At 44.8% G+C, this 22,822-nt stretch overlaps 1 protein-coding gene across 1 annotated transcript in view; it reads right to left on the reverse strand.

Moving 5' to 3' along the window:
* Positions 1 to 22,822, reverse strand: part of sspo (SCO-spondin) — a gene marked incomplete at both ends in the record, with an annotated part of 97,787 nt that overhangs the window by 51,965 nt on the left and 23,000 nt on the right. Inside the window, 48 exons of the mRNA XM_083901454.1 lie at positions 37 to 206; positions 512 to 591; positions 677 to 847; positions 1,348 to 1,518; positions 1,598 to 1,647; positions 1,717 to 1,811; positions 1,986 to 2,122; positions 2,232 to 2,366; positions 3,169 to 3,339; positions 3,433 to 3,479; positions 3,582 to 3,837; positions 3,951 to 4,121; positions 4,231 to 4,431; positions 5,528 to 5,619; positions 5,715 to 5,840; positions 5,925 to 6,054; positions 6,178 to 6,300; positions 7,852 to 8,043; positions 8,130 to 8,294; positions 8,379 to 8,537; positions 10,329 to 10,490; positions 10,568 to 10,633; positions 10,756 to 10,947; positions 11,043 to 11,219; positions 12,993 to 13,134; positions 13,205 to 13,418; positions 13,501 to 13,621; positions 13,754 to 13,775; positions 13,905 to 13,980; positions 14,082 to 14,250; positions 14,743 to 14,913; positions 16,468 to 16,609; positions 16,683 to 16,810; positions 16,891 to 17,011; positions 17,245 to 17,372; positions 17,462 to 17,566; positions 17,666 to 17,714; positions 17,825 to 17,984; positions 18,471 to 18,621; positions 18,703 to 18,885; positions 20,078 to 20,215; positions 20,953 to 21,105; positions 21,194 to 21,425; positions 21,557 to 21,654; positions 21,821 to 21,943; positions 22,018 to 22,251; positions 22,325 to 22,498; positions 22,607 to 22,728. Of these exons, the coding sequence (XP_083757580.1) occupies positions 37 to 206; positions 512 to 591; positions 677 to 847; positions 1,348 to 1,518; positions 1,598 to 1,647; positions 1,717 to 1,811; positions 1,986 to 2,122; positions 2,232 to 2,366; positions 3,169 to 3,339; positions 3,433 to 3,479; positions 3,582 to 3,837; positions 3,951 to 4,121; positions 4,231 to 4,431; positions 5,528 to 5,619; positions 5,715 to 5,840; positions 5,925 to 6,054; positions 6,178 to 6,300; positions 7,852 to 8,043; positions 8,130 to 8,294; positions 8,379 to 8,537; positions 10,329 to 10,490; positions 10,568 to 10,633; positions 10,756 to 10,947; positions 11,043 to 11,219; positions 12,993 to 13,134; positions 13,205 to 13,418; positions 13,501 to 13,621; positions 13,754 to 13,775; positions 13,905 to 13,980; positions 14,082 to 14,250; positions 14,743 to 14,913; positions 16,468 to 16,609; positions 16,683 to 16,810; positions 16,891 to 17,011; positions 17,245 to 17,372; positions 17,462 to 17,566; positions 17,666 to 17,714; positions 17,825 to 17,984; positions 18,471 to 18,621; positions 18,703 to 18,885; positions 20,078 to 20,215; positions 20,953 to 21,105; positions 21,194 to 21,425; positions 21,557 to 21,654; positions 21,821 to 21,943; positions 22,018 to 22,251; positions 22,325 to 22,498; positions 22,607 to 22,728 (6,795 nt within the window). The remainder of the gene's footprint in view (positions 1 to 36; positions 207 to 511; positions 592 to 676; positions 848 to 1,347; positions 1,519 to 1,597; positions 1,648 to 1,716; positions 1,812 to 1,985; positions 2,123 to 2,231; positions 2,367 to 3,168; positions 3,340 to 3,432; positions 3,480 to 3,581; positions 3,838 to 3,950; positions 4,122 to 4,230; positions 4,432 to 5,527; positions 5,620 to 5,714; positions 5,841 to 5,924; positions 6,055 to 6,177; positions 6,301 to 7,851; positions 8,044 to 8,129; positions 8,295 to 8,378; positions 8,538 to 10,328; positions 10,491 to 10,567; positions 10,634 to 10,755; positions 10,948 to 11,042; positions 11,220 to 12,992; positions 13,135 to 13,204; positions 13,419 to 13,500; positions 13,622 to 13,753; positions 13,776 to 13,904; positions 13,981 to 14,081; positions 14,251 to 14,742; positions 14,914 to 16,467; positions 16,610 to 16,682; positions 16,811 to 16,890; positions 17,012 to 17,244; positions 17,373 to 17,461; positions 17,567 to 17,665; positions 17,715 to 17,824; positions 17,985 to 18,470; positions 18,622 to 18,702; positions 18,886 to 20,077; positions 20,216 to 20,952; positions 21,106 to 21,193; positions 21,426 to 21,556; positions 21,655 to 21,820; positions 21,944 to 22,017; positions 22,252 to 22,324; positions 22,499 to 22,606; positions 22,729 to 22,822) is intronic.

The raw sequence follows: 22,822 nt of genomic DNA on the forward strand, positions 1-22,822 counted from the left end.
ACTATAGCTTGGTCAGGTGTTCTGTATGTGACTGACCAGTTGTTGCATCCATCGTGGGCCTGGACGCTGTCCCCTGGTCGGAGCCAGTGTCCAGAGTTGAGGTCCAGGCAGGGACAGTCCTCTCTCTCTACACACACCGTCCCGTTAGCAGAGAGGACCTTTCCCTCCGTGCAGTAGCAGCCCGGCTCGCATCGCCACTCACAGTGCTGAGAACACACAAGACGAAGCATCATTTCATCTTAGATTTTAGCCGTCCGAAGTCTACAATATCTTAATTTTACAGCTGGAATCATATCATTAAAAACTGCTCTTCCCCTGCATCAAATCCATAGTGAAAATCAGCTAATTTAGTCTCTCTATGAGCTATAAACATGGTCTAAGTAGTTTAAAAACTCCTCTTTACAGTGGGAAAAGTCAGCGTTATGACAGATAAAGCAGCAAACACGTTACATATATATATACACATATATGTTCTATAACATCCCTTTAAAGCAGAGGACGTCATACTCACTGCCAGGTCGTCACAGGAGCGAGGGCAGGATGGACCACAGCTGCTGAACGCGGTGCCTGGAACCTGAGAACATGGTGCGACTGCAAAACACCAACAGTTGTGTGTTGTTGTCGTCATTTCTTTACTCTTGTGTGTGCTTTTGTTCACTTTTCACACAAAACTTACCCGGACAGTGGTTGGTGTTGCAAGCTGTGACTTCACTTCCCAGACCCTCACAGTAGTTTCCCTCCCCCTCTGGACTGGGACTGTCGCACTCTCTCCTCCGGCTCCGAATGCCCCTGCCGCAGGACTTGGTGCAGTCCGTCCAGTTACTCCACTGAGCCCATCCTCCATCAACTGCAGAGAGCAAAATCATAGGTATCAATGAAAGAAATCATTTTGCTTACACTAATAAACTAATAACAACCTTTGGTTTTCAGTTTTCCTCATCTTTTGAGGTTTGTTTCCTGTTTTGATTTGTAGTTCTTTCAAGTGCGTGTCGCTTGTTTAGTTTTGCTTCCTGTCCTGTTTTCCCTCCTGATCGTCGGGCATGAGGGAGGCGGGGCGGGGACGTTCAATTAGCCCCGCCTCCCTCATGTATTTATTCGTCTCTGTGCTCCCCCGATGTCTTTGTCGGTTCATCAACAGTTTGGTTCATGAGTTCTAATAAGTTCCGACACCTGTTACTGCTCTTATGTGACTGTTTCTGGCTCCTTTGGTCAGTTTTATTTGACTCTTTCTGTTGTAAAACTTTGCCCTGCATTTCCGAAAAAACATAACAATGTTGGAACTGTTTAAATGTGAGGGGAAAAAAAGACTCAGCAAAACATTGAGGATCTTCTACAAAATAAACGCACGGTCACATGGAGCGTTGACGCAGACTTGGTCTTCTCTGTCCGGTCCCAGACACGGCAGGCCGCTGCCAGAGCGCTGAGGACTGGAACAGAACCGGTACCGAGACTGGAGACCGGCTCCACATGACACGGAACACTGACCCCAGGGAGTCCACGTGGACCAGTGGCCGTCGACTGCACACAGAGACGGTTACAGTTCATCATCATCAAAGCTTGACTGGAGATTATTGGTATGAAAAAGGTTTTCTCTTACCATTGCAGCTGTGATGAGAGCAGTTCACCAGCTTCCCAGCTTGACAAGTACTGAAGAAAATGCACATTTTAATGTAAATAAAATCTTCTTCTTGATAAAATAAACTGAGTGGAAGTTACCAGTTGTTACAGTCTGCCGGGACGAGGTCTCCTGGTTTGTGCTGCTGTCCGTCTACGTCACAGCCGCAGTCAGACGCTCGCACACACACACCATCCTAAACAACAAGGTATGTATCATTTATGTACATGTACACAGAGTGTGTGTACTTGTACATATGACCAGAACCTGGTCCTAATGAGGCAGAACCTCATTTCTGAGGAACTGGTTAAGTTTAGGACTAAGATTTGACTTTAACGCCTTGTGTGTGTGTTCAACTGCATATTATGACCTGTTGGAAAGTGTCTTGTGGACATCGACAGCCTGGTGTGCAGTTCCTGCTGAGCTCCATGGTGAGATCTGTACAAGACACCGGTCCCATCACACACTGCTCCCACTGCTGGCCTGGAGGACACACTCCACCGTCACCTGACACAGCAGAGGTGTGGATGACACACAAAAACAATGTAAACAAAGCCATTGTTGTCCAAACATGTCCAACATATCAAAGTGAGAGCGGAGGAGCGTGGTGCTGTACCACAGGGCTGCAGGTTACAGGCGCTGAACTGCTGCGCGGTGCCGTGGACTCTGATTGGCCCGCGGGTCCGGCTCCTGTAGCCTCCTCCACACGTCACTGAGCACTCTGACCATGTGCTCCATGGCTCCTTCGAACCTGGAACATTATTAGATGTTTTTAAATACCTAATAACGTATTCAATGAGGAGGAGGAAGACGAGTGCAGCTTTTAGTTTCAGTAACTCGACAGCACTCTGTCACTTTTTCAAACTGGAAGTTCAGAGGTCACTTACTGATACCAGCTGTTAATCACACTTGTGTCGTACACTACCGTTCAAAGGTTTGGGCTCACTTAGAAATGTCCTTATCTTTTGAAGGAAAAGCTATTTTTTTCAATGAATATAACATTAAATGAATCAGAAATACTCTCTATACCTTGTTAATGTGGTGAACGTCTGGTTTTTAATGGAATATGTACATAGGTGTATAGAGGCCCATCTCCAGTGTTCTAATGGTACATTGTGTTTGCTAATGTTGTCAGAAGGCTATTGGATGATTAGAAAACCCTTGAAAACCCTTGTTCAATGATGCTAGCACAGCTGAAAACTTATTAGTTTGACTAAAAATCGTTATTTCTAATCTTGTCAAAGTCTTGACTACATTTTCTATTCATTTTGCAACTATTTTGATGAATAAAAGTCTGACTTTTTAATTGAAAACACAAAGAAATTGTAGAGGTGAGGCCAACTTTTGAACAGTAGTGTACTTTAACATCATTTATTTGCATGTGATTGAGAGCATTAACTCCTCAGGAAACTAAGTTCTCTGGCAGATTCGCCCCCTGGTGGCTAACTGCGGCTACTTATATCTTACAGCGTAGCCTTCACTTTTCAAAGCACATCAGCTCTGTCAGTTTCTTATATTCCGTCTATTGTAAAAGTAATTTTTTTTAAACAAACCAAAGCAGGGTTCGATGCTGCAGGTGTCAATCCCAACTCTGTCTCCTTTGCAGGCGCGGCCACCAAACGCCGCAGGAGGCTCGGTGCCCGAGCGATACCTCCTCCTCACGCCCACGTCACACGTTCGACTACAGGAGCTCCACTGGGTCCAACTGCTCCACCCACAGTCCACTGAAATACATGGTTACAGATAGAAGGAGACAATAAAAAAAACACACAGAGATAAAGATGTATATTCAAATATTTGATAGTAAAAGCACGGACCAGGACAAGGGGCTGCTCCACACACCATGTCTCCATTAGTGCAGGTACTTTTAGAGACACAAGAACAACAATAAGCAGTTGATTAATCAGAGCATTCACTCTGAATCTCTCATGAGTAAACAAAGGTCTCATTTCTGTGATAACTTTACCAGTTATTACAGGCATCAGCAGGCAGGCTGGCACCGGCTGGATATATCGCCCCCTGATGGTAACACGGGCAGCGTGCCAGCGGCACACAGCTGCTGTTCAGCAGGTAGAAGCCCGGGGCACAGTAGCAGCCGTCATAACAGGCAGTGGCACACTGCACGTCTGTCGAGGTCATGTCCAAACAAACTCGTGGACACGCGCCGCCGTGAGCCTCGCACTCCGCTGCTGTCAAATACGCCATGGCCTCTGGACACGCACCTGAAGGAAGAATGGAAGAAAGTACAGATAAACTTAATAAACAACCTCATAAACACAATGATGAGTGATACACGACATAGATTTAGTAAAAAAAAAAGACGAAAAGACGGCACCTGAGCAAGGGTGAGAGTTGCAGTCCCGTGTCTGTATGTGTGGCCCAGGACAGGTGCTGCCCCCGTGCTGTGGTGATGGTGAACTGCAGAATCGCTCTCTGGTTTGAACACCAGAGTCGCACTCGGACGAACACTGAGACCACGCTGACCACGCTGACCAGCCGCCATTCACTGGAAGTACAAGACTTCAGATATCAGTATCAGTATTTACTAAAATGTGCTGGTGTGTTGGTGAAGTACAGGGGTTATTAACATATTCACACATTTACACATTTCATACCTGGGCACTGAACTGTGTTGCAGGGCTCTTGCTCCTCAGTGTCACCCTCACAGCCAGAAGAGTGCGTGCGGTTGTGCGGCGCGTGTGTGCGGTTGCAGCTGCGGAAACGTCGTCTGATTCCCACCTCGTCGACCAGCGTGAAACACGTCTTGCTGCACTCAGACCAGCCGCTCCATTTACTCCAGACTCCATCTGGGAGCACTGCACAAGACAAAGTCAACGCAATCGATGTTTGCCAAAGGCATTTGCATGGAATATGAAAAGCACTGTGAGCCGACCTCTCAGCTGAAGTGACTTTGATAAAGCAGTGATGTGTTCAGGTCACTGATGTGTCCCCTAAACAAGGTTATTATAGATAACGACAACTGAGGAAATAACTATACAACTGTTGTTAGAAATGTGCTTAGTTTTTGTGTTTGTAAATCCTTTCATACATAAGGCTATTTATTTTTGAAAGCTGTATTTGTATTTTCAATCATTCATTCATTCATTCATAATAAAATGTTTTAATTAGTTTATAATGTGCAACATAAACAAACATAACCTCGGTTATGTTTAAATGTTAGTTGGGTTAAGTTTTTCCTCAGACTTCTGGCTCACAAACAATGTGATGTATCTCATGAGGGTTATTTATTATTATTATCATTATTATTAGTATAATTATGTATGTTGTATACTAACTATATCCAACCTCAGCATTATTCTTGTAGACCGTTATCTTTGATTCAGGGATGGTTGTTCTTCATTTGTCCTGATAAACTTTTAAAATGGCATCTTTTGCTCGGTTTTTATGACACAATACTTATTATTTTATGACCTTTTTAAATCTTGCACCTGGCAAATACTGCATATTACAAAAATAATTTAAAAAAATAAAAACTAATGAAAAATCCAAAGCGATTATAAATAACCTCTGTCCCTGCATGCACGCACGCCCAAAGAATAATAAACAGCACTTGTAGGTTTTTCTTCCTTGTCTCACAGTGTAAAAGGATAAAAAAAAGTGTCCTTGAGACATTGCCTTGTTTCCTTTTTTGAGACCTTTAGGTTGTAACTGACCTGATGGGACCTGGTTTACACAGTAATGCTCACAGAAGGTCAGAGGTCACAGAATGGTGATAATAAATAGCTTCATAAATTTAAAGGTGGACAAAATAATGGGTTTGAATTTGTGGGATAGTGTGTCCTGATTATTTTAAAACATTTTATGCACAAATGTAATTATTGTAATAGCCTCAGAGCAGAGAAAGTTAGTCCATCAGTGCAGGTTACTTTTGAAATGAACAGCCAGTTGTACCTGGGAGGCAGGGTCTGGAGCAGCTGCGGGCCTCAGTGGAGTCTCCTGGACACGACCGGACTCTAACTACGACTGCTGGGTTCACTGCAGACCTGAGGAGAAGGACAAGGTGGGGGGGGGGGGGTGGGGGATGGGGTTTGAATCATTTTAGTTCCATCCACCAAAGAGCGAAGCTGCTTGAACAGACCTGTAACGATGCTGTAGACCCACACCACAGGTCACATCACACGGTGACCATGACGACCACGCCGACCACAGACAGCTCGCGACACAGCTGGAGTTGTCACAGGTGACTCGGCCGTCCCTGCACACACTGGTGGGACATTTGAGGGTTAAACTGTCACTTCTTCACCTCCAAAAAACACTGAAAAAAACTAAAATATGATGACTCTATCACCATGTGGTGCAATGGTCCCTGCTGAGCGTCTGTCCCGGCTGCAGTGTTCGATCGTCCCAGTGACAAACACAGCGGCTGGCATTTATACATCGTCCGTCCTGAAGGTACAGACCAAAGGGACAGCGACAGCCTGGAGATAGAGAGACTCAGTTTGATATCTTGCAAACATTATGTGAAGAATGCATATTAGACCACGTTTTCAAATGCACAAACACGACGATCTAAAAAGCACAAAGGTTCTGTTCGTCCGTACCCAGAATGCACTCCGTGGTGCAGTTGTTGGACCTGCTGAGATGTGAGCAGGTGGGAGGACAAGGCTCCACTCTGCCAGCCTGGCAGTCTGCCTCTGTCACCAACACCATCCCACTGACACAACCTGGAAAACAGTTTCTCTTCATGTTCAGAAACACAAACACATTTGCAGATATTAAATACACAAGTTTGACGAGCGTCAGGGCTGAGGCGTGAAAGAGAAGGTCAACAAGATTGTAGAGAAACAAAAGAGAGGGTCCTTCTATAACGATACAGGAGGAGCTGGAGCATATAATCCAGAGACAGCTCAGGTTGAACAGTTTGGAGAAAAAGTCAGAGAGTGAAGGTTGAGGAGGGACAGAGATTATAGTAAGTAAGTAAGTCCATCCATCCATCCATTATCTACCGCTTCATCCTCCACCAGAGGGTCGTGGGGGGTGCTGTCCCTATCTCAGCAGACATTGGGCGATAGGCGGGGTACACCCTGGACACTTCAAGTAAGTAAGTAAGTAAATTTAATTTATAGAGCACCTTTAAAACAGTTTCCACTGACCAAAGTGCTGTACATAGAATAGTGGACAAAGGATGAAGACCACAGAGAAGGTTCACCAGGTCACACCACCCTGACGGTCTCCCTGTCGCCCCTGCTGGACACATGCCCTTATGCTAAGTGGTGTCCCAGTGTGCGTGCGTCCGTCCTCTCGAGCCAAAGCCTTCATGAAATGAAGCAAGGAAACGAGTCTGCGACTCTCTAAGATCCTCATTTAATAAATGAAATTTACAGGGAGAACTTTGAGGTCGCTGTGCTGTTATGAGTCCATCGAGATAAACAAAGCACATGTGGCGTGTGCAATGACAATAAAGTTTATTCTAATCTAATCTTGGGGTGAATTCCAATTCCTCAATCTTAACCCTCAATCTAAAAAATGCTCTCCCTCTAGTCCAAGTTCTGTCCTGATTCTCAGAAAAATTAAGTTGAGGGTCAAGTTTAAGGGCTGCATCGCCCTCAATATTGAGATTTTCCAAGACCACCCTTGGAAGTAAGGGCTACCCAGAATGCATTGCGTGTTTTCACATAAGAAAGATGGCGTCGAAAGCAGCGAAACGAGTGCGATACAAATGAAGTATTTCCTTTCTTAATAGAGATATAAAAATTATCTTAGTTTAGGCCCATATTATGGATTACTGACGTCATTGTTGCCTAACATTTATTTTTATTTGACCATCTTTTGTCAATAGTCGGCCGGTGTGGTTTACTTTTCAATAAGTCGTGGTGTGTGGTAACTGTCAGCTGAATATTTGTATGAGTATCATCTTATAACTAACTGACAACCTAATAACTTGACTGACAAACGGATCAGAATAAATAATCCTGACGTAAATGTCTTCTTCTTCTTCTTCTTTTTTGGAGTTGACAGACTGGACGCAGCTTTGGCGTTATTCTGCCCCCTACAGTCTGATCTGAATCTGCATTTAAGGGGTGTCCCATTTCTAAGTGACAAAATAACCCTCAACACTTGGTTTTGAGGGCCAGTTAAGATTAAGGGTTGAGCTTGAGGGTTAAGATTGAGGGTTAAGATAGGAATTGGAATTGGCCCTAATATACAGATTACTGCCATCTGCTGTTGAAACATGTAGTTTGCAGCTGACCACCAGGGGGGGCGGCGGGAGTCACCTGTCTGTGTGGCAACGTCTTTGGTGCAGGTCTGGCCGTTGCAGCTCTGGGCCTGCAGGGTCATGCCCTCACAGTCTCGCCCCCCGTTCTTCGGTGGGGGGGCAGAACATGTTCTGTTCCTGCGCCTGACTCCGCCTCCACACTCGGCGTCACACTCCGACCACTCGGACCACTCTGACCACTGACCGTCGACTGCGAGAGGAGACAAGGAAGAGCGACACGCTCAGACAGAGTCAGACGCGAGGCGGTGGTGGTGAAAGTGGACGCAGTGAACCGACCTGGACACGCTCGAGGGAAACAAGCGCGACTGTCGAACTGTGCTCCGCCACACGCTCCTCCAGGCAGAGCCTCCCTCAGGACGTCTCTCTGACGAAACAAGGAGCCCAGACCACAGGACACACTGCACGCACTCCACGCTGTCCACGGGGACATGATGCAGTCCACTGAAGACGAGGAAATAAAACCATGGTGACACTTTGTTGATGTTTCTGAGGTGAAATAATAAAATAATAACAATAATAACCCACCGCAGTCCTTCTCGTCTGAGCCGTCCACGCAGTCTTTGTGGAGGTCACATCTGCGCTCCAGGTGAACACACTCCCCACTGGTACAGGGGTACTGCTTAGGAGAACATGGGAAGGGCTGCAGGGGGCGCTGTGACGCCACTGTTGGTCTCGCTGTTGTGCCTAATAAGAAATAGCAATAAAAACGACATATATATATATACACACATATATATATATATATATACACATATATACTAGTGCTGTCAGTTAAACGCATACTAATGGAGTTAACGCAAACCCATTTTAACGGCGTCAATTTATTTATCACGTGATTAACGCTCTTTTTGGCCCGAGTAAACTTTGTAGTCTTTTTCCACATGCTGTTGCAGCAACTGGTAACGTTAGAACAACCACAACACCACAGCGGATATAGCTAGACCAGAAACAAAACAACAGGCACGCTGCGCTCACTTGTTTGGGGTTTGCGAGCCGGCCAAAGAGTAGTCTGGTTAAACGCCACGTTTTGAGTGGATGGCGAGCGGTGTACTGTGCTCCCACAATAGGAGGAATAACTCAAAATATGCAGGGTGACACAGATATTCACCTGCGGCTCGCTAATGCAAACACACACGGAACACATTACCTCCTGCTTCACCGGCAGGTGCGTCACCTCTCTGACGTCACAAGCAACACACAGTACGCGAACGTCTCAAAGCTCCGACAGTACACACACATGCACAGCTCCACACACACACACACACGCACAGACAAGTCACACACACTAAACGTAGCCTGTAACATAGAAGAGACTAGGATACAGATTGAGGAGGCCTCATGCGGTTCATCATCCCCGATGTCCCTTTTGTGCTTTCCCACGAGTATATCGCCATCCGTGCATTCAGATAGCATTGTAGTGAAAAACTGTCTTAAAATCTGGACACAATTTGAACAACGCTTTACTCAGCAATCTATATCTGGTATGGCTCCTATTTGCTTTAACCCCTTGTTCGCTCCATCCATTATTGATAATGCTTTTGTAATCTGGAGAGACAGGGGAATTTTGTCCATTAACCATCTTTTCATTGATGGTAAATTTGCTTCTTTTGGTCAGTTAGTGCAAGCTTATAACTTACCTTCGACCCACTTTTTTAGATATTTACAGATAAGAGATTTTGTGCGTCACCGTTTTCCCGGTTTCCCCGCCTCACCGTCTCCTAGTTGAAAGGCTAGGCTCCTAGTTGAAGGCTAGTTGAAAACGCCCTGTTTTCAACTAGCCTTATTGGTAGCACGTATTGGCAGCATGCAGCATTACCTTTTTTTTTATTATTATTATTGTTTATTTATTTATTTATTTTTGTTATCTTTTTTAAAGTTTATTTATTTACTTATTTTTTGTCTATTTGTTCATTTTTATTATTGTTATTATTATGTTTGCTTTCTTACTTATGGTCGTTACTGTGCTTAATTAATGCGAGTGGATTTCTATGTGCTAATCTACCATATTATCTACCATATTATCTTCCACTGAAAGCACTCATAGGCCAGTTGTTGTCTTGTTTTGTTTGCTTGTAGGGGAAGGATGAGGGATGGGGTGATGTATTGTGTATCCTCAGCATTTGGATGTATGTTATGATATCCTATCACTTATCTGTGAGGATTGTTGTACGTGAAGTATTCTGTTGTAATTTCTATAAATAAATCATATATAAAAAAGAAGAGACTAGGATTAGTTTGAGTTTAGGCTGTATTGCAATTTCGATAAATTTCGATTGATTGTTCAGCTACAGTATATGCCAAAATATGCAAAAAACTTTTACACAAAGCAAGCGGATCCACTTGTCTATGTTCATAAGAGCACTAATATATATATATATATACATACATATATATATACATACATACATATATATATATACACACACACATATATATATACATATACATATATGTGTGTAGAGTCGTTAAACGTACCACAGCGCTGCTCATCCGACCCGTCCACGCAGTCCCGCCTGCCGTCACACACCTGAGCAGAGTCCACGCAGCCCAGCGAGTGACACGCAAACTGTCCCTCCACGCAAAGCACTCTGGGTAAACCACCACCATCATCACCAGGAGCTGTGGTGACCCACGGTGCTGGAAATAAAAGCCAGGGCTGTTTTTACTGTGCAGTGAAAAGGCGACGACACAGAGCCTGAGTGGGTCACACTCACCTTTGGTGGTTTGCAAACCAGGTCGACCGAAGCCCAGAGTCGTGCTGAGGTGAAGTCCAGGCTGACCTGCAGTCACTTTTGTGGTCCAGTGGCCTAATGAACGACAAAGAGAACACGTCACATGACGAAGGGACTGCTGAAAAAGGAAGTGAACGACAGACTCAAAAGCCAGTTTTACTCACTGGTACCTTGTGTTGTTGTGGTCTTCTGAAGTCCAGGGTGACCTGTGACCTCTGGTGTGACCACACCAGGACGCCCACCTTGTGACTTAGTGGTGTGGAGGCCTGGGGCGCCTGTCGTACTGTCGCCATGGAAACCGGGTCTCCCTGCAGAGCTGGTGTGGTTGTGGAGCCCGGGAGAGCCTCTGGTTGGAGCTGTACCTGGAGAAACACAGACGTGATGTGATCACACTCAAACCTCCAGAGACGGAAAAACGGGTGTGAGGAGTGAATCAGGAGTGAAGTTCAGAGCTCACCACAGCTGATCTCGTCTGAGTGATCCTCGCAGTCCGCTCGGCCGTCACACAGCACGGAGATGGACACACACTGATCACTGTGCTGACAGGCAAACTGGCCTGGCTTACAGCGCCGCACTGTCACCTTACCACCACCAGAGGGAGACGAGGTCACGCTGCCCGGAGTCACCAGCTCATCTACAACAGCAGGAAGAAAGTCTCAGGTACTCGTGCACTTTACAGCAAGAACTTTGGCAGCAGAATGACCGAAGGTTCAAGCAGAGACACTAAAGCACACGACGTCATTAAAAGAAGACCAAAGTGGACCAATATTTAAAGGTGCATTATGTAATAAATCTAAAGCAACTGGCCGTAAAATCCTCTTAATATGTCACAGAGACTCAGGAATAATGTTCATATAACAATATAACAAACTGAACTCACCAACAACAACAGTACAGCCAAAATTTTTTCATTAAAAAATATATTTTGCAGACTGCAAATCATGTTTATGTTTTGAAATCATGTTTCAGCGTCATGTGGCGCCACCTACCACCGTCTACCAATCATTGCAGTCAGTAGAGTCTCAGCTGCCGAGCAACCACGGGTTGCCACGGGTTGCCCTAAAAGACCTCGGTATTTTGAATTTGAATGTAGTTTTTGGCCACATTCTGACATATGGCACCTTTAATCAAAATCCTAAAAACAATTGGCTGAAGACAGATGAAGAATGAAAATTATAGACATACAAGACATGGAGAGACTGACATGTAAAATTAGACTGAAGGAGGGACAATTTAAAATGTACTGGGCTAAATGGTTCAAATGTAAACTAGAAAAGATCAGAAAACTTTGATACAACTCTCTCCTACAGGCTTTGTTTTGTTTTGTATTGTTCATTATGTTTCCCCTACTGGTTTTATTGTCTTTTAGTTTTTTTCATTTTATATATAAATATTAAACCAAAACAAACAAGAGGTCATTTCCATATCATTGTCAGTAAAATGTAAATAAGTCTTTCGTTACTTGTGAAAATTGTACCCTGACGATGTATATTGTATATTTATATTGTATATGCTGTAGGGCTGTAACGACATGCGTATCGAAAATCGAAAATCGCGTGGCGTGAGAAACAGAATGACAAAACGCTCTTTTTAACTCCCAGTTATTTTTCCAGTCAGCCACATGATATGAGATGTTAGTGCTACCAAACTTATTTTTATTAGGGTGTCAAATGATCGCGTTAATTGTGATTAATTAATTTGAGTCATCATTAACGCGTTATATTTTTAACAAACACAGACATGCTGCATACCCACAGAAAGGTCAGAAACTCAGCTAAAAGCTCATATAAACCATTCTTATGTTCATCAAACACAGTTAAAACACAGACGGATCAAACCCACAGGAGCGGGAAAAAACCCGTTCGAGCGCACACATTGAAAAGCGTCACCGGAGCGTCAGCGCGATTATGTAAACAGCGGAGAATTCACAGATTTTTATTACTCTACGAACAAGATTCACGGATCCAGCCCCAAAATAAGAGCAAAACAACAACTGACTTTCAAGAAATACAAGCAGAAATGTTGTCTTACCTTTGCTGTTTATCAAAACAAGTTATTTCCACTGGAACAAAACTGCTTCTCATGAAGAACTACACTTCCCAGCATGCTTTGGGGACAAATCCCCAGTCTGATTGATCATTTACTTTGTATTTTTCAACAGTATTGTTTTGTTACAGAAAAGATAGAAATCTTTGGTTATTTATTTATGTTGAAATCTGTTCACAGTGTTCCAAAATATTTGTTATTAAATGTTACAATGTATCGAATCGTGGGTCAAATATCACGATATAAATCGAATCGTGAGTTTTTGTATCGTTACAGCCCTAATATGCTGAGAATGGATAAATAAAGAATGATTAAAAAAAAAAAGACCAAAATGAAACAGAAATATAAAATATCCCTTCACCTCCTCTGCAGCCAAGGATCTCCGCACGCATGTAGAAGGTGTGTCTGAACTCCACAGGGATGATGCGCAGGTACCGCGCTCTGACGAGCCGATCGAGCCAGCGGGTCACCGGGTTTCTGCCGACCATCCGCACCTCAAACACCTACAACGCAGACACAGACGCTTACTAACGTGACGTTTGATGTGAAGTAGGTTTATTCAGATTCAGGTACCTGAGCAGGGCGACCAGGTTTCCCACGGTCAGTGAAATCTGTGAAGAGGTCGCCGTGCAGCGCAAAGGCCAGGCGGTATTTGGTGAGGTAACCCCACATCCTCTCACTGCCCTGCGTCACCACACCGGACACCCACATGGGCTCGAGGAAGTCCACCTGGAAATATGGCTGGGCGTCTGTGGGTAAGGGACTCCAGCCAGGCTCCATGACCTGACTACACGCACACGATCATGTGGTTTTTATTTTTAAAAAAAGATGATGAAATCCACGCAGGAAACACAAATACAAGACCTTACACATTAGGGATGATGTTCAGCCGTCCAGCATCAGCTGGGTTGTTCTCTCGATGCGAGGACGAGGTCAGCTGACCGTATCTAATTCGCCCGTCCTCCAGTCCAAGGGGGGAGGAGCAGATATCTGAAGGATATGCAGAACTTTAATAACATTTAGAACAAATGGATTTATAAGCATTTGGTCTGGAGACAAACTTGATTTTTCTTTTTGTTTAGGCCACAACAAAATAAATCAGTATAACAATTTAACACTCACCCCTGTATCCTGGGCCACCACGCTGTAAATAAATATGAAAATAAGATCAATGTCATTCCTTTACTATGTTAACATCTCTATTGTTTGGTTGAATTATGAGTGAATCCCAGCTGGAGACAGGAACATGTGTAGATTTAGATGTTTTCCTTACTGCAGGGCTTGTTGTAGGATGAGTGACAGCAGCCACGGATGGAGTCATGAGAGGAGCAGGTGAGGGCGTGTGTGGTCTGTAAAACACAAAAAACACAAACAATGAATAGAGACAAAATATATATGAATATATATATATATATATACAGTACATATACATCCACTCCACCTGTCTGACTGAGTGGTGATGTTGTCATGAGGATGACAGCCAGACTCATCCTCTCCTTTGGGACAGTGGAAGACACCGTCACAGCGTTTCCCTGCCTCAATGCAGCCCCCTGGTGGTGGGCAGGAGAACTGACCAGCAGGGCAGCTGCGTGGACTGGTAGTAGATGAGGGCTGTGACCCTGCAGGCACAAAATAAGTTACACAACAAACTCACAAAGAGTTAGGGATATCGGACAAGAATATCTCCCTGAAAAGTTCCTGCTACAGTGATATTCTACCATGAAAGCAGGGCATTTAAGTAGAAGAACGCAATGGTCATTTCTTTGTCTCAAACAAGAGCTAACAACAGTGGTGGCAATACCACAACAACAGTTCTCAATGTCTCAATAACTTGATCAATTTGAAAGTGTCTTGGTCTCATGATGTCAACATTTGAACGTCATGATGATGAATACAAACTCTCATTGAAGCAGAACTGACAGATGTTGTTAATCACCTTGCTAGAGAACACTGAACAATTGGACATGTGCATTCAAAAGCTTAGAGCAGGTTCACTTAAGTTCACCTGCAAAGGTTATAGTGCATTTTAGGTGCATTCTGAAAGTGAATCCAGAAGCCAAACATCCCTATAACTTTTTGCGAGTAGTGTAAGTGAGTTGATGGAAACTCACCACAGTGCATCTCATCTGATCCATCGCCGCAGTCGTTGACTCCGTCACAGACGACGCCCAGTGGACCTGCGGGCACACAGCGGCCATTTCTGCACTGGAACTCCTTCCGTCTGCAGCCGCCCTCAGGAGACACAGACGATGGAGGGGTGGAGGTCGTTAACCAACCATGACCTGAGGGAGGACACAACAATTTAAAATCACCCAAAACATGGCATTAAAAAAAAATTATTTGTGTATATTACTGGATGGGTGAATGCCTAATGGGTCCTGGGATACTTTGCCGTGAGCTACGATTGTACATCTGCAGTTGGCTAAATGTGAAGTAAGACATGTATTATCACTGTCTGTATTAATCACTGTAGGGCTGCGAGGATTATTCGATTAATCGTCGTTTCATCTGATTTTTCAGCTTCTTAAAAGTGAATATTTGCTGGTTTCTTTGCTCCATACAACAAAAAAATAATTAAAAAAAGGGAATCATTCTGGTTGTTGGACAAAACAAGACATCATACGTTTCATTTCTCATGCTTGCGTTACCTTTCGCTGTCAACGCTCCAATCACGTTTTCAATCTACTCCACAGAGAACATCTAAATGCTTAAAGGGACACTGAGTAGTATTTATGGGTTTATATGACCCAAAATCCACTTTTTTATACATATTATGTGCTCCTGCATTGTCTAATCGCTGTATAATAGCCATATTTCTACGGGAGCCTGTGAGGACAAACCCGAGAGAACAAATCGAGCGCCGAGACGAGGCTGAGAGCGGATCTTTTTACGCGTTTAGAACGGAGGAGCACACGTGTTTTACAGCAGATAAAGGAACACCAGTACCTGACCCGTACGCCCGCACCACGGAGAAAGACGACGAGGACGACATTTGACCGGCTGAGGATACCGTAGCGCTCAGGGAAGGGAGGGGGGTTAGCAGAGGAGCAGTTTGTTGTTGTACATTTCAGCCTCTCCTCTAGATGTCACTATAAACTACTTCCTTCACCTTTAAAATAAAAATCAAACGGCAATAAGATGTAATTTCCCTCAATAGTTCGGCCCTCAAAGTCTCCAGGAAAAACGTGTTGATTAGATATCACTTTGAGCCTCCTCAATCTTCTGTTGACCATAGCCACATTAGTGCAGATTAGCAATTAAAAACAAGAGGGCTTAATGCAACACCCTGCGCACTCACAATGAGATATTACCGAGGTCTTTTCTTTGCCGAGCTGCTCTCGGTTGGGCAGCTACTCTTACCCTGGCATCGCGGGCACTCCCCCCGAAAGTCTTAAAGCCTGGAAATGTGGCTTGTAATATGAAAAATGCTTATATTATATCAAAGTTGAGTGTCTCATTAAGCCTCCACAAAAGTCTGAGTGATAATAACTATTCATAACTGGTTTAGACCACTGGTCAGGACGATTTGTGATTGGTTTGGATTTATTGCATAATAAATCCCAGAGATAGCGGCGTCCAATTGAAACCCAAATTTCAACAGTCAAAAAGACAAATATTTCAAATTTGGATGAAAACGGATTTCTAATATTTTTACATATTGTCTACATAAGACCCTAAATTACATAGTACATACTTTTGTGGATTTGGGTTTCCAGGGGCTTTAAAAGTCGTCTTTATGAATTGCCGTTTGACATATTATTTTGTCCGGTATTATCGTCATGTCGTGATTCAGAATCCACACATTTTATAATCCATGCATTATAAAATGTACTCACCATCGCCACAGCCCATAATCTCAAGTCGAAGGTAGATGCCATTCTGAAAGTCGTGTGGAAGCAGGCGCACAAACTGAGCGGACACCATCCTGTCCAGTCTGATCTCAGCCACGCCGTGGTCATCGCCGTTGGCAAGAAACACCTGGAAGATCAAGGTGTGAGTGGCCTTTAAAATCTACGGTGTGGAGAACCTGGTGCTTGGTCCGATGTCTGACCTTGGCTCTGGGTCGGGCGTCCGTGACAAACTCTTTGTAAGTGGACCACTGTCTGTTGTCCTGGCTGAACTGGAGGTAAAAACTGGACACAAATGTGCCAAACACTCCTCCACCCTGGGTTAGCAGACCTGCAGAGAGCACAGAATACCTCTGTCTATGAACAAACATGTCACATACATTCATGACACTCGTGAGCCTCTGTGTTTACCGGTGATGTTGTACGCTTCCAGCAGGTCTATCTGCAGATAAGGGCCCTTTGAGTTGCTGCTGTGACCGTCAGGACTTTGCTGTGGCAGGTCCTTGTAATCCTCAGGTTCTGGACTCCAACCCTGCACATCGGTGTGAAACTGGTTCAAATTACACTGACAATTTAGAGTCTGTCTGTCAGCGATGACGAGAAGGAAATACTAGTCAATTCTACTTGGTTTCGCTTGGTTCCCTTTCCACTTGACTGAAACAGTGCTGCTTAAGGAAGGCCAGGGCGTAGAGAATGTAAATAATGCCCCTGTAGTCAACAAGTGACATCACAGAGAAATTTAGAATTTCACTGCACTTGTTTTACCTGCAGCTCTGTGTGATGGTCCCATCCATGGAGGCGAGCCGCCTCAGGAGGGTGAGCAGTCTGCTGTGAGGAGGCAGTGAAACTGGAGCGCGGCAGGGTCTGAACGCCCAGAGGAGACCAACAGTCATCTAAGCACAGAGTCCGTTCAAAAAGAAAGCATCGGTGAATAAAAACGGAGCCAAAAACAAATGGTCATACCGTCAAAGCTGATACCAACCTCCAGGAGGAAGTGGATATGTGGGAACCTGCGGTGTAGTGCCCTCTGCTGGCTTGGTGGTTGCAATGGCAGGAGCAATTGTCACGAGACTGGTGTGGTTTCCTTCTACACGCAGTTGTTTGAGAAAGACGTATGTTGACATGACCGTGTTAAAACGTGAATATGTACTCTGTCAGTGAGTCACGGGCAGAGTTGCGGTCGTACCTTGGCAGAAGCAGCATCTGTGTCCTTCTCCAGGCACCAGACGTTGGCCCTGCGCAAACCAAGGTTAAAGTAGCCAAGTTCCACGTGGCATTAGACAGAGACACACCAGGTGAGTTTCCATCAGAATGTTTGCAGTTACGTGCGTAGCCTTCGGTTTACCTGTGGGCAGCCGGTGACAGCGTACGGACAGTAGGGGGAGCAGTGCACCGTAAGGTTGGGCAGACAGTGGCATAACTGGCAGTGGTCTGACTTCCATCTGTCGCCAACAGCATGAGCCTGACCCTGGAACTCACACTCATTACAGGGCTCTGTCTGACACCTACACACACACACACACACACACACAAACAAACACAACGCATGTGTTATACAAGAAGCTTTGCTGCATCACATATTTTACATTTCATGTTGTACTGTGTATCTGCTCCTGGTCTCCCTCTTTCCTTATTATGTAAACTGTCTTGAGATCATGTGATAATGTGTTTTTTTTTCACTAAACAACAACAATCGGACATGACTGAGGGAGTGTTTGCGTGTATACAGCAGCAGATCGGGGGTGGGCGGAGTTCTTTTTTGGAGTTGACCGACTGGACGCAGCTTTGGCGTTATTCTGCCCCCTACAGTCTGAAGACGTATCTGCATTTAAGGGGTGTCCCATTTCTAAGTGACAAAATAACCCTCAACACTTGGTTTTGAGGCCAGTTAAGATTAAGGGTTGAGCTTGAGGGTTAAGATAGGAATTGGAATTGGCCCCACATATCCATGAGCAGGAGTGTAATATTGTAGGATAAAAAGTCAAAGTCACCTGCGAGCTTTCCTGTAAATCCCTCTGCATGTTCTCCCGTCTCCGTGTTTGCTGGGGTTATTCGGGCTGCGGAAAGACCACTGAACACTCTGGACACCACAGGGCCCCAAACACTCTCCCCACTCAGACCATGACGACCAACCACAATGCACTGCAATAACAGAGAGAACACTGGCTGTGTATGAATGTACACACACAAATAAAAGAATAAACGGTGCGTTGTGGATTTTACCCGAGCATTCTGCGTTGGGCTGACATCTCTGAGGTCGTCCTCTCTCACAAACACAAATGTCACAGTCCACCTTCATCTGCTGGCCTGGCCAGTAACGCACACCTGCGACCTCACACACACACTCCTCTGGTAACACACACTGTTGTGTGTGACTCATCACCTGACCTTCTGGACACCAGCATCCTGAAAGGACAGCATGTGTAAGCGAGAGGAGACAGAAATCTCTACACCAAGGATGGTTAGGCCCCGTCCCAATACCTCCCCTAACCCTACATTTTTGCCCTAACTCTAAATTGTGCGCGTTCATGTGTAGCTGGGAGCAAGGGGGAGTGTGATTTTGCCCTTATAATCAGCCCTCAAAATGTAGTGAGCTCTGATGCGGGTCTAAAACCAAGTGGAAGATGAAATTACCCATGATGCTTTGTGAATTCAGCAAGCCGGTTGATATTTTTCAACAAAGATGGCGGCCACATCTGCCGAGGAACAATTTAGTTTTTCGCAAATAAGCACGTTACAATGTCGAAATGTGTTGGAATATGTTTGGTTTGATATACATCCAAAGGACCGTTGAGCTTTGAACACTAATGTCAGAAAATAACTGACCATTTATGAAAGCAGCTAGCTAACTAGGGGGTCGTACCTATGTTCCCCGTTTTTCCAAAAAAGGTCCTATGTTCCCCACTTTGTATGTGACAGGGGAACATAGGACCCTTTTTTGAAAATGGGTAGGGTTAGGGTTAGGGTTAGAGAAAGGTCCTATGTTCCCTGGTCACATACAAATTGGGGAACATATGACCCGGGGAACATAGGACCCGGGGAACATAGGTACGGTCCCGCTAACTAGCTAGCTAGCGGGTATGTGCTGAGTGCTTCGAGAGCGTTTGCTCGTCATGTAGCTCTACAAGACGGGCATATACTATATATACAAAAGAGCTAGCTAGCGGGCATACTGCCGCTAGCTAGCTCTGCTACATCTGGGTAGTTTTGTCAGTGTTTTGGATGTGTGTACCGGCGTTCACTTGAACACAAATACCCTGGACTTGCGAGATTTCAATCACATTAGTGATATAGCGTTTTTACGAGGACGGAGAAAAACAAACAGCTGGATCTGCCGGCGTTTTTCCTGAATGAAAATAGTAGCACGCTCCACCCCGTAGAATTGTCAACATGTGACGTAGGTTAGCATGTTCGTGACGTCCACTTCGCTAATTTGCATAAAGTGGTGTCCCAATTCCATAGGGAAACCGCTTCCCTCAACGAGGGGAATTTACAGTTGAGGGCACTTCAAACCAAGTGGAAATTTTAAGGGGGGGGAGGTATTGGGACAGGGCTTTAGTCTGAGATAATAAGATTAGATAAGATTCCCCTGACTGACCTGAGAAGCAGGCTGCTGTGGACTCACAGGTTGTCCCACTGCTGATGTGGGCACAGGACACTGGACAGGGAGCACAGCGGTGTCTCACCAGTCCACTGGGACAGCTGCTGTTGTCACATCTGTCGTCAGGACACGGTTCTGGAGTGGAAGAGGGAAGACAGTGGTGTGATTTTCTATTACTATACAGTATCAGATACAGTCATAGTTCTAGTTATTCTAATGAATGTGAACGAATAAAGTCTTTAAAATGACTTATCGATACCACCAACATTGTACCAAGTAATGTACCTCAGGTACAAGAGACAGTATGTAAGGGAGAACAATATTTAATCAAAATCCTCCTAACAGCAGGGAAAAACACGATCACAAAAAATTGGCTGAAGACAGACATACCAACACTAAAACAGTGGATGAAAATTGTGTGTGACATGTAAAATTAGACTGAAGGAGGGACAATTTAAAAGGGACTGGGCTAAATGGTTCAAATATAAACTAGAAAAACAATAAGGAAGATCAGAAAACTTTGATACAACTCTCTCCTGCAGGCTTTGTTTTGTTTTGCATTGTTCATTATGTTTCCCCTACTGGTTTTATTGTCTTTTTGTTTTTTCATTTTATGCATAAATATTAAACCAAAACAAACAAAAGGTCATTTCCATATCATTGTCAGTAAAATGTAAAAAGTCTTTCATTACTTGTGAAAATGGTACCCTGACGATGTTTATTGTATATGCTGAGAATGGAAAAAATAAAGAGTGATAAAAAAAAAGACTTATTGATAAGCACTGGCATTTCTGTCAATATATATATATATCAAACCAACAACTGTAAGAACCTTTAAGCCTCGTTAATAATAGTTCACAGACAGCTCTTACTGATCTCCATGGCGAGGTTTGATGGTCCAGGAAGCTGAGAACAGTCTCGACCTCCATTTTGAGGAGCGATGCAGCCTCTGTGTCTGACCTGGACTCCACCGCAGCCACTGGAACAGTTTGACCAGCTCACCCACGGCAGCCACTGACCGTCCACTGCAGAGAGACAGGAAAGCTTCATGTGTTCACAACAAACACACTCCATGTTTGATTGGCTTTATCACGTATATCTTGTGGTTTTAACCTGCACAGCTGGTGTTGAAGCACTGCTGCCTCTGGACATCCTGGCCCCGACAGCGGCGCAGTGCGTCTCCTGGTGGGCAGGTTCTCTGCCGCCTCATGGAGCCTGTCCCACAGGAGGCGCTACAGGGGCTCCACTGAGCCCAGGAGCTCCAGCTTCTGCAGCCTTGCTCATCAGTGGCACCACCTGGGGGCGCCACTGATGAGTCTGCACAGTCTGTCACACCATTACACACCTGGTAAAGAGATGAGGTCAGTGAGCAGATACAGGGAGGACCTCAGACATGTTCTAAATGTTCATCGTAATTTACATATTTATTAATTGGCTTTTGGCAACCGTAGTTAAATGTTCATTTTCAGCACCTACCATGTTGAAAGGGATACAGAATCCATCGGTACAGGTGAATTCAGGGCAAGAGACAGTGGTGTTCCTACCACCAGGGGGCACTGGTGAGACAGTCTTATCTGAACAGGACAAGACGTCAAAAATATGAACACATGACATGAGATCTTTACATGTGTTTACTGATGTGAAACTTTCTTTCTCTCTCGCTGTTCTTTTCTTTCTTGACTTCATGTTTTCGTTAAAACCTCACTAATTCCTAGTCCGCGGTACTTGAACTCCACTCACCACAGAGCAACTCATCGTCGCCACGTGGACAGTCTGGAATGCCGTCGCAGACTTGTGACATATTCACACAGGTGCGGTTGTCACATGAGAAGCTTCCTGGACACGGCGGTATCTGGGCAGATCCTGGAAGAGAACAAAGTGTCAGTAGTAGTGTCTTCACCAGTAGTTTTCGTCTGTTATATTTGAACTCAACTCACCACAGTGGTCTACGCTCTCGTCTGAGGCATCGCTGCAATGTGGAATCCTATCGCAGAGATGTTGGTGGTCAACACACTGGTCACCACTGAGGCAAGGAGCCTGGCCAGGACCACAGGGGGCGCTGCACTGCTGCTCATCACTGCCGTCCATGCAGTCCGTCTCGCCATCACAACGCCAGGCCTGAGGCACACACTGCCCGTTAGTGGCACAGCTGAACTCATAGGACCGACAGACTGCTGGGGAAACAGAAAAGTGTGAGAAAAGAAGTCACTCAAAATCTGGAAAGATTTAAGATAGGACTTCTACCTGAAGTGGGCACAGCCGGGGTGAGGTGTGGTGGTGGCGGTGCAGCTGTACTAGAGAAGCAAACGCTCGTGTTCTCATCATCTCCACCTGGACAATCTGATGTCCCATCACACAGTGTAGCTGTGGACACACATGTCCCGTCTCTACAGGCAAACTGTCCAGGAGCACAAGTCACTGCCAAGCAAGAGAACATTATTACGTACAAACCATTCAATGTGGAATCAATTAATACAACTGGTATATGCTGTCCATACTAGTCGTTTATTTATTTGTTATTTTCACCTTTACTTGGACAAACAGCTTCATCTATTCCAGAGGGGCAGTCTCTGTTACCGTCACACACTCTGTCTGCGGGGACACACTGGTCACCTGGACACTGGAATTCTCCTGCTACACAAACACACCTGAAACAGCAGATCCATCATAATCATACACGTGCAGAACACAACTGATTCAGATGGTCAGCTGAGTCATCAAGCACTGCCAACGCCTGATCAT

This window comes from Microchirus variegatus (assembly GCF_963457635.1).
Source record: "Microchirus variegatus genome assembly, chromosome: 15".
In the NCBI taxonomy this organism is placed as follows: Eukaryota; Metazoa; Chordata; class Actinopteri; order Pleuronectiformes; family Soleidae; genus Microchirus; species Microchirus variegatus.